Source organism: Dermacentor albipictus, chromosome 4 (genome assembly GCF_038994185.2).
Source record: "Dermacentor albipictus isolate Rhodes 1998 colony chromosome 4, USDA_Dalb.pri_finalv2, whole genome shotgun sequence".
NCBI classification, from domain to species: domain Eukaryota; kingdom Metazoa; phylum Arthropoda; class Arachnida; order Ixodida; family Ixodidae; genus Dermacentor; species Dermacentor albipictus.
In genome coordinates this window covers 82,701,109-82,712,934 of record NC_091824.1, presented here as the reverse complement: position 1 = coordinate 82,712,934, position 11,826 = coordinate 82,701,109, and the positions used below count along the sequence as shown (strand labels likewise).

The 11,826-nt window shown below is 43.6% G+C and overlaps 2 protein-coding genes across 5 annotated transcripts in view; both read left to right on the top strand.

The window, feature by feature from the left end:
• The first annotated feature begins 109 nt into the window (after positions 1 to 109).
• Positions 110 to 4,672, top strand: SNRPG (small nuclear ribonucleoprotein G). The gene is made up of 4 exons (XM_070537196.1): positions 110 to 265; positions 454 to 476; positions 4,324 to 4,448; positions 4,520 to 4,672. Exons 1-4 carry the CDS (start codon positions 234 to 236, stop codon positions 4,571 to 4,573), a joined length of 234 nt encoding a protein of 77 aa, XP_070393297.1. The 5' UTR covers positions 110 to 233; the 3' UTR covers positions 4,574 to 4,672.
• Positions 4,673 to 5,322: 650 nt separating this feature from the next.
• LOC139059172 (protein prune homolog 2-like) overlaps positions 5,323 to 11,826 on the top strand; it is a 58,669-nt gene continuing 52,165 nt past the window's right edge. For 2 of the 4 annotated variants that reach the window (XM_070537186.1, XM_070537189.1), the window contains exons 1-6: positions 5,323 to 5,542; positions 5,943 to 6,047; positions 6,186 to 6,332; positions 7,284 to 7,411; positions 9,562 to 9,671; positions 10,154 to 10,309. In XM_070537186.1, coding sequence (XP_070393287.1) covers positions 5,507 to 5,542; positions 5,943 to 6,047; positions 6,186 to 6,332; positions 7,284 to 7,411; positions 9,562 to 9,671; positions 10,154 to 10,309 — 682 coding nt within the window. In that variant the 5' untranslated portion in view covers positions 5,323 to 5,506. Of the gene's footprint in view, positions 5,543 to 5,638; positions 5,788 to 5,942; positions 6,048 to 6,185; positions 6,333 to 7,283; positions 7,412 to 9,561; positions 9,672 to 10,153; positions 10,310 to 11,826 lie in introns of those variants that run through there. The other 2 variants (XM_070537187.1, XM_070537188.1) reach the window with 2 other exon arrangements.

Sequence of the window (11,826 nt, the reverse complement as noted above, 5' to 3'; positions counted from 1 at the left end):
TTTATGATATAAGTGAAGTGTACTTCAAAATTAGAAAGCCTTCGTAAATTGTGGATAAAAATTAATCAAGATGAATTAGATAAATTATAGTCGGATAAACACGGCGACACCGTGGTTTTATGCTAGTCACCGTGGGTCAACGCTCGCCTTGCGTTGTCAACGTGATTAAAAAGCTGCGTGGTTCGCCGGCTGCAAACGTTTTCGTGTAGTCATTCCAGACACAGTAAACCAAAATGAGCAAGGCGCATCCTCCAGAGCTGAAGAAGTAAGTTACATCTGTCATTTATAACTGCACCGGCAGCTAAATGTGTCCGTGGAACGCCGCAGCAACAGATCGCGTTCAGCGATACGCGCTTATTGTTCTGCTAATTTGACCTAGGCTATTCATATATTCTCTAGTTTATGCGTGAGTTTTGATTAGATTTTTTATGCTAACTTTCTTTTTCATTTCAGGTACATGGACAAGAAGCTGTCATGTAAGTTCATTAACTTCGTCGTGTCTTGTAAAGCGTGCGTTCTGTCACGACACAGGCATACGTCTTGTGACATCCCACTGTGCGAATGGTTTGCCCCACCGTAACCTCATTTGTTGCCTTGCATTAATGCATAAATTAACGTTGTTTGCTACAAGGCTCCAGTCGGTGAGAACAAATTGCATTATTGATTTCAAAATCGAATGGGGTTTTTTAATTACTAATTTTCCACGTTTTTTAAGATGATGATGATGTGTTTGGGTTGAGTAATTCTTACTGCGCAGCTTTATTCTATATTAAAGCGTTATGTCCTCGACGGTGGCCCGGGCGGCGGCGGAGGTGCCGCCGTAGAAAAAGGGGGATCGCGCCGCAGGCTGTCGGCCGACAGCGTGGAAGGAAAGACAAATGAACAGTTGAAGAACTTGTACCATCTACCGTTTAATCATGGTGGCACCTGTATAAATAGGCATGCCACCAGGTGACGCCAACAGAGCTTGTTCACTGCCGCTTGGGGCGTCCCTGTCGGTGGATATATGGACGACATCACATTATCCCCCTCTTGAAAAGAACATAACATAAGTGTAAATGGTAGCTGCACACAACACGGCAACCATGTATACACTACAAAAAAAGTACACACCACACACAAACAAAGTACACAGTATGATCAAGTAACGTGGTGTCCAAACAGATTCCAAGCCTTCCGGCATCTTTTTGCCCATCCATCCAAGTCCTCTGCACAAACTGCAAGTGTTCACGCATTCACAAGTCGAAAACCCCAGGCCCCACCGGTTCGTTGAGTTCTAGCTGACGCTCGAAGTGGTGAACAAGTAGTAGCAGCGTCCTGTGATTCACGTAATAATGTGGACACTGTGGACCGGTGTCCATTGGCGGTAGCATGGGATATGAGCGCATGAGCCCGTTGTCTCAGAAGGCTGCATCGTATGCAACCGCATGGCATCCATAGACGTCCGGCACAGAGCAAGTCCACAGAAGCCACATCTGGCACGGTTGACCTGTTGCCCGGCAAGTCCAGCAGCGAAGTGAACTGCGTCGCCTCTTCTCCCCTCTCGAGAGAGCATGGTTGGGGAATGTGCCTCGAAGCAAGTAATGGAGGCGTATAGATAGAAGTATTCTTCGGAGAAGTAGGCATCAAAACAGTATGTTTCATGGATGTAGGCATAGGAGTAGGCCTCATAGGAGCAAGGCTAGGCGTGGTCATAGGTTGGAGGACTAGGCGTGGTCGTGGGCACCCGAATGCCTTTCCTCAGGATGCTCGGCACTCGTAGGGGCCCCTGTACACGAGACGCTGAGGACTGTAGGCGTCTCTCGAGCATTGGTGTCTTGCGTTCCGACGATGTTGTTTCTTGATGCCAGTGCAGTGGAGCGGCACATGGATTCTGTGCCGCCATTTTCCACAGTTAAAACAAACTGCATCTCGAGCTGGACAGGTTGGGGAACTTGCGAGGTGATACCTGAACCTGCAGCTGTAGCAGGTGATTGATGGTTGGGCCGGGCACTTGCTACATTGGCTCCTACTATATTGGCTCCTACCGGGTTCCAGCCAGGGATGCCGCTCGTGCCATCGACCGTTATCTTGTTCTACTTGGCAGCGGTATCCAATTGAATTCACCTGCATGGTTGTAAATTGCCCCAAGTTCTGACCACTCTGCTCCTCCTTCCTTGCTGATGACTCACTGAATATCATTACGAAGTGTTGCTCCAGCATCTTTAGCATCTCCTTGTACACGTCTGCGGACTCCACGATCGATTAATTTTTACTCTTCCACGCCTGCATCTGGGCCTTTTTAAGCTCGAAATATGTATGCAGGCCTTCAACCCCCAGGGCGGATGGAAGAATCCTCTTTTTGAAATCAAAAGTAGCGTCTCCGGCCAGTTCCACATAGACTTGGAAAATGCGACGCCACTTTGCCCATGGTATTGGGGGGGCGGACCCGGCGCCTGGAAAAAAGGTGGCGGTGGAATTCCACAAAGCATGCTTGTAGGTCGAACAGGGTCGTCATTTGAGTAGGAGTACTCTGGAGTGCAGGTAAGATTGCAATGTCCTAGGTCTCAGTAGTTGGAGCAGTCTGCCTTGGCAGCGTTGAAGTTCACGTCAGCATTGATGAAATGCCCTGTAGCGTTCAGCATACATGGTCCGAAGCAGTAGCTGGAGATTGGAGGAACATTAGTAGTAACAACACTGGTAGCGACAGCTCGTGACGCTTTGTCCAACAAGTTATAATGCATTAGAAATTTGCTTGTGCGCATGGGTGTTCTCATCAGTGGAGGATAGGAATTGAACGTCGAGATCACGTGGCTGCCTATGCTTTAGCTGAGCAGCCAAGTAAGTTACTGCAATAATAGCTCTGTGTCTTCTCTGGTGAAAGTCTACGTCACCAACCTGGTTGCTCACATTTTCCTCCTGTAACACAGTATTCCGTAAAGGGTAGTATGTGTGTCGACAAGTGAAAACTGTTATGATTTGTACATGAGCCATGTGGTAACTATGAATAAAACATGCATTTGGGATGTGTAAGCCACAGTTCAAATTGGCCTCAAGACCTCTATTTCTCACCTACAATGGAACTACAGGTTCCAAACTTCAGTTGTTTTCTGTTAGTGCGATTACCATTCTTAGAATGCTTCATGCATGTTCAGGTAGCTATCTATGTATCGGTGTCTCTAACCGGTTTCCTGATAACTTTTGTCACTGGGTAGTCCATGGTGGTCCATGGTCTAGTGGGTAGAGCGTTGGGCTGCTGTGCTGAGGGAATGGATTTGAACCAATGTGGATGACTGGGCATGTGCTGCTGTTCAGTGACAAAAAAGTCCTTTGAAATTTATCCAGTGCTGGATGGAATTAAACCTGTGTCGTATATATTTGGACAATCTTGTCTGCATTCGTACACGCCACATTCAGACCTTGCCTAGCATGTCTAGTGGAAAGTGCGCGAGAGGAGCTCGGTGGCATATATGCCTCATGCATGACATGTTTCGGCGTTGGCAATATGGTGTGTCACTGCATTTCTTCAATGCTAATCATATTAGCGTCTACATTCATCATGAAATAGGTTCTACCAGAATTTTTATCTTTATATTTATTAGAGTCTTGATACCTTTAAGAGCTGTGCTGTGTCAGTGTTTAATACAATTAGGTCGCAACTCTTTGCTGATGTAAGCTGCAGCAGCCACATTCGAGTCTGGCAGAATGCAAAAATACTCTTGTTCAATTTTGTGAGTGCACGTGGGAGAACTCCAGCGCGGTAAAATTTATTCGGCTGGCTCTTATAACCAGATTGATCATTTAGGACTTTGAGCCCTTTGATTAAATGATTTTTCCTTTATTTTGCTTTGTGCCATTGCAGCCTACGACTAGGTGTGGAAGTCCCTCTGGCCTTTTACTTTGCTAAACTAATGTTTTCAGAATGGTTGTTAACCAGACTTGTTGATATGACGACATGATATGGTAAACTGTCGAAGAACGAGAGCAAGACAAGCGGACGACGTAGGTGCTGACCTCCACCTAAAGTTTATTGTGTGTTGGTGAAAGATATAGGCAAAAAATCTTCGAAGAAGTAAAAAGCACCCACGTGAAGAAATGCTTGCATTCCTAAGGGGGGGATCCTGGCCATGTGGGATTGGTGGGGTTACTCATTTACGAAGTCAGTGCCCCTGTCATCTGTTTGTCCTGTCTTAGTCCCATTCTGCTGCTGTTTGTTGTGTTTTAAAGAACAGACAGACATTATGTTCTTCAGAAATTGTCTATAATAAATTCGTGAACTAGCATAGTATTTTTATCAAGTAAATGAATTTGGTGTCAAAGACATTGTTCATTTTTCACCTCTAGTGAGGCTCAATGGCAGCCGTGTCGTCACCGGAATCCTGCGTGGTTTTGATCCATTCATGAACCTCGTCCTCGATGAGACTGTTGAGGAAACAAAGGGAGGAGAGAAGCACAACATTGGTATGGTGGTAAGTATTCCTATTGCACAGAGTTTTGGCTTTGATTCTAACAAGTGGCCTGCATTGTGCAATTTTTGCAGGTTGTCAGGGGAAACAGCATCGTCCTCCTTGAAAGTCAAGACAGAATAGGCTGACACCATGGACCTGGGACTTCTTGCAGCCATGCATTCCCATTGTATTCTTGTCATTCACATTGTTGCATTACCTTGTCAATAAACGTGCCGTAAAACTGACATTTGTGTGACCTTCCTTTCCATTCGGTCTGCACACAGCCTATAATAAGGTGGCCTGAAGCAGTTAAACGTTAAAGCAGTAGTGCGAAGGCATAAGTGATAATGTATGGTCTGTAAAAACGTGGACATAACAAATGTCGTACTTGGAACGTGGCATGCGATTCCTTTGTTAATTGTTAAGCTATCTTTCAAAGGTAATCACTAAAATGGTTTTAAAAAAGAAGCCGTTGTACGAGTGCACTAGAACATGATAATGCGTGTAACGTATGGTAGACCAGAACCGTGTTACTAGAAAACGTTGCCCGACTGACCACGATTTATATGGATCATGACCGACTTTTTTATTCCTGAGAATTGAAAGGTGCGTCTTAGAAACAGCGGACTTTTGCGTCAAATTTGAGCTCTTCGGCAGCGGCCCAGCCCGCGCTTCAACGGTGCAGCTGGTTGCCGCGCTTCTATTCAAAGCGACTACCGATACCCTGTGCTGTGGCGTAAAGAAATAGTTCCCAACCTTCTGCACCTTTAAAAAACTTCATTACTTAATGAGCGCAAAGTTCATCACGATTTAGAAAACTAACATTTTATGCCTGTTTGGCTTAAATTATGAATATCAGTTCGTGGTTATGTTACCAACGGGCTGCGGCGCAGCGTTACAACTAGCGGTTGTATTTAGCGCGGCCGTTGTTTCGCGCTGCATTGCTCCATTCGGAAATGGCCGCGAGTTGACTCTTCACCTTTTCGCAATGATGATGCGGATGTTAGGCTCATGTTAAGGCTCTCTTTTGCTTTTTTTCCCCTTTGGTTAGATACAGTTTGACATTTACGACCCACAGTATGGATCGGTATCTCTTGGAGAGCAAGCGTAACTTGGTAAGTTAGCCTGATTGCATGTGGCGTTTCCTTGATCAGCTGTATTTACGTTTCGCGGCTGATTTGCACATTTAACTTCATGCCGTCCACGTATTATTTGTCCCGCTCTCTAGGCATGTTGGCCCAAATATTCTGTTTGACGTGTGTAGCTGAGCGCGGACTGGGCCAATATTTTGTCAATTCAATGTGCGCAGTTCGTTCTCCGGCTGTCCGCTTCTCGTGCAATGCCCCAGTTTGATCGGCAGGCATGTTCTACCCACGGCCTCTTCGCTGTTTTTGCATTAAAAACCTGCTGTCGCTAGTCGGGCTAAATTTTAGTATTGCGCCAAGCTCTAGCGGCGAAACGTCTATGCGTGTTTCATGGGTCACGAACTAACATTCACTTTCGTAATCTTTCCAGGAAAAGCTCGACACTTTCACTAAAGTGCATGTCGTCCTCGGAAACGAAGCCTGCGATTTGGATTCCGCCGTGTCTGCTATCGTCACTGCGTACCTGCTACATGAAGTAAGAAGTGTTTTCTTTTAAATACTCTGCAAATGACTCGATTAGAACACGGCCCGCCGTGTGCGGCGCGTGGTTCTTCCGGTGTGTTTAGCGTAGCGCATATCGTGTACTGCATAACGAAACCTGTTTTACTTTCAGCTTCAGCCGGTCGCGACGTTACTCGTCGTACCCGTGCTTAACATTGCAAGGAAGGACGTCACGCTACGGACGGAGATCACGTATTTCTTCGAACAAGTGGACATTTCTCTCGACACCCTGGTCTGCCGGGACGAAATCGACTTAAAGGTAATGCCGGTCGTCACGCCCACTGTGAGGCGGATGTCGTTCGCGTTCGCCTGTTCCCGTTGTGCCATATTCACGCCATAAAATGATATCTGCGCGCATTCCGCGTGGCTGGCTTTCTGCCAAGTGTCGCAAACAACTGAGCTAAATCTTTTCAGTGGTGCTTTGCGGCTCCTAGCTAGTTAAATGTAGTTCAACAGGTATACAGGTCCCACGCATTGAATCGAGAAAGCGAACTCAAGTGAAAGTGATAGTGGCTTTAAATGTGTTGGTTAGTATAAGTTGAGTTCCACGCAGGAACATAGTTTAGGGGTAGAAATGGCAGTAAAGAAGCAGAGGAAAATGACCCCCCCCCCCCCCCAAAAAAAAAGAAAGAAATGGGAAAGAATAACGGTGAAAAGACGATAATTCTTTAGATTAGATATATAAGTCCACGATCTTGCATTCCTTGTGATGGATATGCAACGAGCACATAATCCGTTTTCAATTGTGCAGTATGTTTCTTGCACTTTTCTTTTCTTTAATCATTTTTTAGCACTCCTTATAAATTATATAGTTTACTTTTGATACGAAGAAATTTCAGTATGAAGTAAAGATTTTTATTCTGAGAAGCAATAAACTTCTTTTCTACTCATACGTGCCCTTCTAAACATCTGCTCCAGCTAACAATTAAAACACAGTGACAGCGCTACATAAATGCCCTGCACTCAATCTTCAGCATGAATACCTTGAAGTATCTATTTTGCTTGGAATTCCATCTTGTACTTTCACAGCCTAGCAAAAGAGGAGGTGGTCCTTTGCACTGCATCTTAATAATTTCTGAAAAGCTACACTTGTGAAGTGTTCAAGCAAACACAGTTTGTGAAAAATCTGTTGAATGAAGACTTGCTGGGGAAAGAGTATTATTTAATGTAGTCTTATGCTATCCCCCTTTCCTTTCTTTTTTGTTCACAGAAACTTCACTCTCAGTCAAAGTTGTCACTGACCCTAGTGGATCACAATCTTTTGCCCAAAGAAGATGCCGACTTGCAGGCCGCAGTCCAGGAGGTCATTGACCACCACAGATTGGAAACATCTCACAGGTTTGTATCTGTCATTTTACTCATTTCTTTGAAAGGTCAGTCACTAAGGTGAAATATGAACTGTATTACTAAACTACGCTTCTGCAGTGGAAAAATTGCCACTCTTTGCCTCAGAGAAGGATTCTTAAGCCAGTAAAGATGCTAGAGTGAAAGACAGGTAATGATGTCTTCCTGGAGTTCCCACATCAGCACCCCTTGATGTCATTGATTTTTACAGTGTCTGTGTGGGCCTGTCTATAATTAAGGATCACATTTGGAATTTAAAAGAACCAAAGGCTCAACCTAGAATGTTTCAGCAACTTCTCATTTGCCAGAGTGGCCCAATTGTGAGAAAATACTTCAAAATCCATGATACATCAACATATGAGCACTGAGGTTTCTGTGTGCAATTAAAGATAGGGAAGTTTAGCCTTCATTTTCTTGATTAATAATTGACCTTTCCTGGGAAATGAATTAAAATGGTGCTTTGGAAGAATATAGGTGTGAACACACCTGAAAGCTTTTGTTACGTAAGACTGCTTAGCACGTTAAAAAGTATATTATTTATCTGTAGCTGAGAGCCAGACTTTGTTGGCATTAGTAATTTGTGCTTAATTCTAATGATAGAATAAGTGTGACAGCTTTAAAGGGTAGGGCAAAATTATCACTGTGTTTATAGTTACATCATTTGATCTAAACATTGCTTTCACCTTTCCTATCACACAGCATAGTTTCCAAGATGGATGTGTTAATTATGCAGAAGTGTTTATCAATGACATTTAACATGTGGTATAGAAATCAAGGCCCATGTACTAACGAGCTCTTCACTGTGTTAGTTGCCATTTACAGCATACAAATGGACATTGCAGGTCACATTGGCCAGTATAACAATACAGTTCCTTTGACTTAATTCTATTCATTTATCACGCACTGTTTATGACCAGGCAATTCTGGTGTGTCTGATGTTTGAGTGTTTCTGATTATGCCATGTGCTCTTTTTTTTTTTGACTATACAAGCATTTTAAAAATTGCCTGTGGTATATAGCACAATTCTAATAATTAAACTGGATTGCTTGAAGATGCAGACATTACTTGCAGCATAAATTGTAATACATAATTGACTAATTAATAAATGTTACAAATTAGTGTTAGCTCAGTCCTTTATGGCATATATAGCAATTTATGAGTTGTAGCCAGTAACATTACAAGTCATATTTATTTGGAATGAATTCTGATGATGTCACTGCTTTTGAGATATTTGCTGTCAAACTTGCAGTAAAAATGCGCTGTTCCACTTACTTTTTCTACAGAATACTGTTTTACACATTGAAATGCAAAAATAACTGAAATGAATGAATATCTTGAAGACTGGTGCCATCCTGAGAATTCAACCCAAGTGGATGTGCCTTGCGAACTTGGTGGCTACAATTTTTAAATTGCAACATGTGCTAAAAAGTAATTAGTTCAAACTCAATTAGTGGAATTTTGTTATTTCGTTGGTTATGCATTTCAACTTATCATGCAAATAATGTACACCTCTTTGAGTAATCTAGCTTGAGGACTAGAATTGTGATATCTGCCACATGAGGTTTTAAAGATTCTGTCCAGTAGAAACACGCAAGAAATCCGATGAAGATGATGGGACTAGCTGGAATCTTGAATAACGAAATATACCTGCCAGCAGGCCACATGATGCTTGCGCAAACTACGTATGCACTCAGCCATGCGAACAGCAATGTGTGGCCACAGCAGAGGTATGGGATTGCCCAGCTGGTCCTGTCGTCTTCTCTATCCGGTCTCTCATGTGTTTCTGCTGGCTTTTTATTCATCTTATTCTGTACTTGGTGTTCAAAATTCTAGGTGTTTGTTGCGGCATTGGAATTCATGCTGATGCTTAATCGTTTGATCTGAGGAGCACCACCTTTTCTGCCGCTATTGGAAAACAAGATTGTCTAGCATGTGTTGAAGAAAACAGATGATAACCTAAAGGGACCAGTGAAAGACTGAAGATGTCAGAGAGGTCCTTCAAACCTTTTTGAAGGAAGTGTATACTGCCCCAGTGAATGTGACCATGCTTACTTGTTTAGCACTACAGAAGGGTGTGTGCCATGTATTTCTGTTTCTGTTTGTTAAATTCGAAAATTTGTATATTCATCCACATTGACTCACAGGTGCGACAAGACTGTTGAAATGGTCGGATCATGCTGCACTCTGGTAGCTGAGAAAGTTTTGCACTCTAAGCCAGATCTCCTCAGCCCTCAAGTTGCTCTCTTGCTTTATGGTAAGCATTACGCTGTACTTGGCCACTTTAGCAGCAGTGTTGCCTTTTGTACGTTTTTGCTTTAAGATGTGCCATCGCTCTCAATGTGAGTTGCAAAATGGGATCTCATTGCCTAAGAAGCTCCGAGACAGTATGTCAATGTTGACAAAGAAAATTGTGGAACTAAATGCCATTTTAATTGCTGGTAGCACCCCATTTACAAGAAAAATACTCATATTGAGCTTGATAGTACATGCCAGTGCTGCTTTCTGCAGAATATAAAATACCATATAAGACAATCAGAAACGAGAAAAGACACAAATACCTTACTGTTCAAGTCGTGAATTGCATGTTAAAACATTTAACTTGCGAGACATTTTCACCTGAGCAGGAATGCCTAAATAATACTAAAACTATGCCATCTGCTCAGTGGTTGCACATTTACCTAGTACCGAAGGCTGTCTATGTGGCTTTGCATTAAAGGGGCTTGGGTTGTTTTTTAGGCACAATCCTTCTGGACACAGTGTGCCTCTCAGAGTCTGCACGGAAAACAACAGCCAAGGACTTGGAAATGGTGTCCAAATTGCAGGCGTTGCTTCCCGAGCTGAGCAAAGAGGAAGTCTTCAAGCCGCTGTGCAGGGCAAGGTCAAATGTTGATGGTGAGTTGCTGGGTATATGTGGCCCTTACTCTTTTCTGCCAGTGGGTATCTCTGCACACTATCAAGACAACCGGATTTGTACGTCAACTTACCATGGCTGCTCAGAGGTGGGGACGTTGCCCTGCTGAACGTTTGGTTGCAGGTTCGATTACCACGTGCAGCGGTTATGCAACAGTAGCGCAAGGTACAAAAGCGAGTTCCTAACATTGCTTGATGCTGAAGAAATCTTGAATTCTTGGTGTTTAGTAGTGGCTTCACTACAATGCAAAGCTTGACTTTTTGTGTAGCTTCTCTGCAGTGTGCTTTGCATTTCCGTGAATTTCTTCCTGCAGACAAAATTAGCGTAGTAGTTTGCATTCTTAACTTGTGTCAGTTTGAAACAATGAATTAAATGAACTATCCTGTTTTAGCTTTTGTGCTGTTGTGTCCTTCAAGCTTAGCTTAGTCTTGAGGTGTTTAAAAAAAGGAAGGCCTTCTACTACGAGTGGAAATGGAGTGCGGTGGTGCAGTCGGGTGCCACATTTCCATTCTCACTAATGCACTCACCTCTACATGTTGACAGTACTTTGAGCACAAGCTTGACTATCTTCTTTTATGGAATTTAGACGTGTCATGAAGTTTTGCACAAGGTTGCTTTTTCGAGAGGCAAGGGCTGCGCTAGATGTTTGACAGATTAACACACTGTCTGAAAAAAATGTTCTGGGTCAGTACTCTCAAAGGTAGTCGGTGCAGAAGGCTACACCTGTGTCGCTTCAGAGGTCTACGAAGCCTGTATGATAGACGTTAGAGTTTTAGATTAGGAAGATGCAAGTGTTGGGGCCTCAAACGCTAGGGGGCTCCAATTCTTGCGTCCCCCTTATCGTATGCTCTCTTTTTATGTGCTATGATGGACTGATAGGTTGTATTATAGAGTCAAACTTTGATGTAATGAAATTGCTATGTGATGAACTGTTTTCATTTGCCAATCTTAGTTTTATTGAAAACCATGTTCTTGTTTTTTGCAACTTAACATTTAACAAAGCAATTTTATGACACTGTTTCAATTTAACGAAGTTATCAGCCATTTCAAGCATGTAGTACTTGGCGCCTCTATAGTTAGTCACTGTAGCAAAAATACTGTGAAAATGTGAGCCGAGGCACAAGTAATTATTTGCACGTTCATGTGAAAAGCTTGAGTGGCAAAAACGCCGTCGTGCAGATGGTACAATTGGGCTCTTGAAAGCATGCACACATAGGAGTGCGGATCGCAGGAAACAGCACTGCGCCATCTGTTGTGTCGGTAAAGAATTTGCAGATGCCATGGGGCAGTTTGGAGTGAAGTGTGTGCTAGGGCATCATAAGTGGGAGGGGGCAGGTGAGTGTGTGGCTCCTCCTCTACTCTGGCCATGGCCGCTAGTCGCTGTCGCTTATGTAGGCCACGCACTGGATCTTGGAGATAATTTGCGGCCGGTGCAAAGATTGTGGGCAAGCTGAGATGGCTGGTGCCTTGATGCACACTGTGTTTCTGTGCGCCTAGT

Bases quoted from the DNA above. Each gene is read 5' to 3' on its own strand.
- SNRPG (XM_070537196.1), top strand. From the start codon at position 234: ATGAGCAAGGCGCATCCTCCAGAGCTGAAGAA. The intron at 266-453 runs GTAAGTTACATC...TTTTCATTTCAG, and splicing joins CATCCTCCAGAGCTGAAGAA to GTACATGGACAAGAAGCTGT. The intron at 4,449-4,519 runs GTAAGTATTCCT...CAATTTTTGCAG, and splicing joins AGCACAACATTGGTATGGTG to GTTGTCAGGGGAAACAGCAT.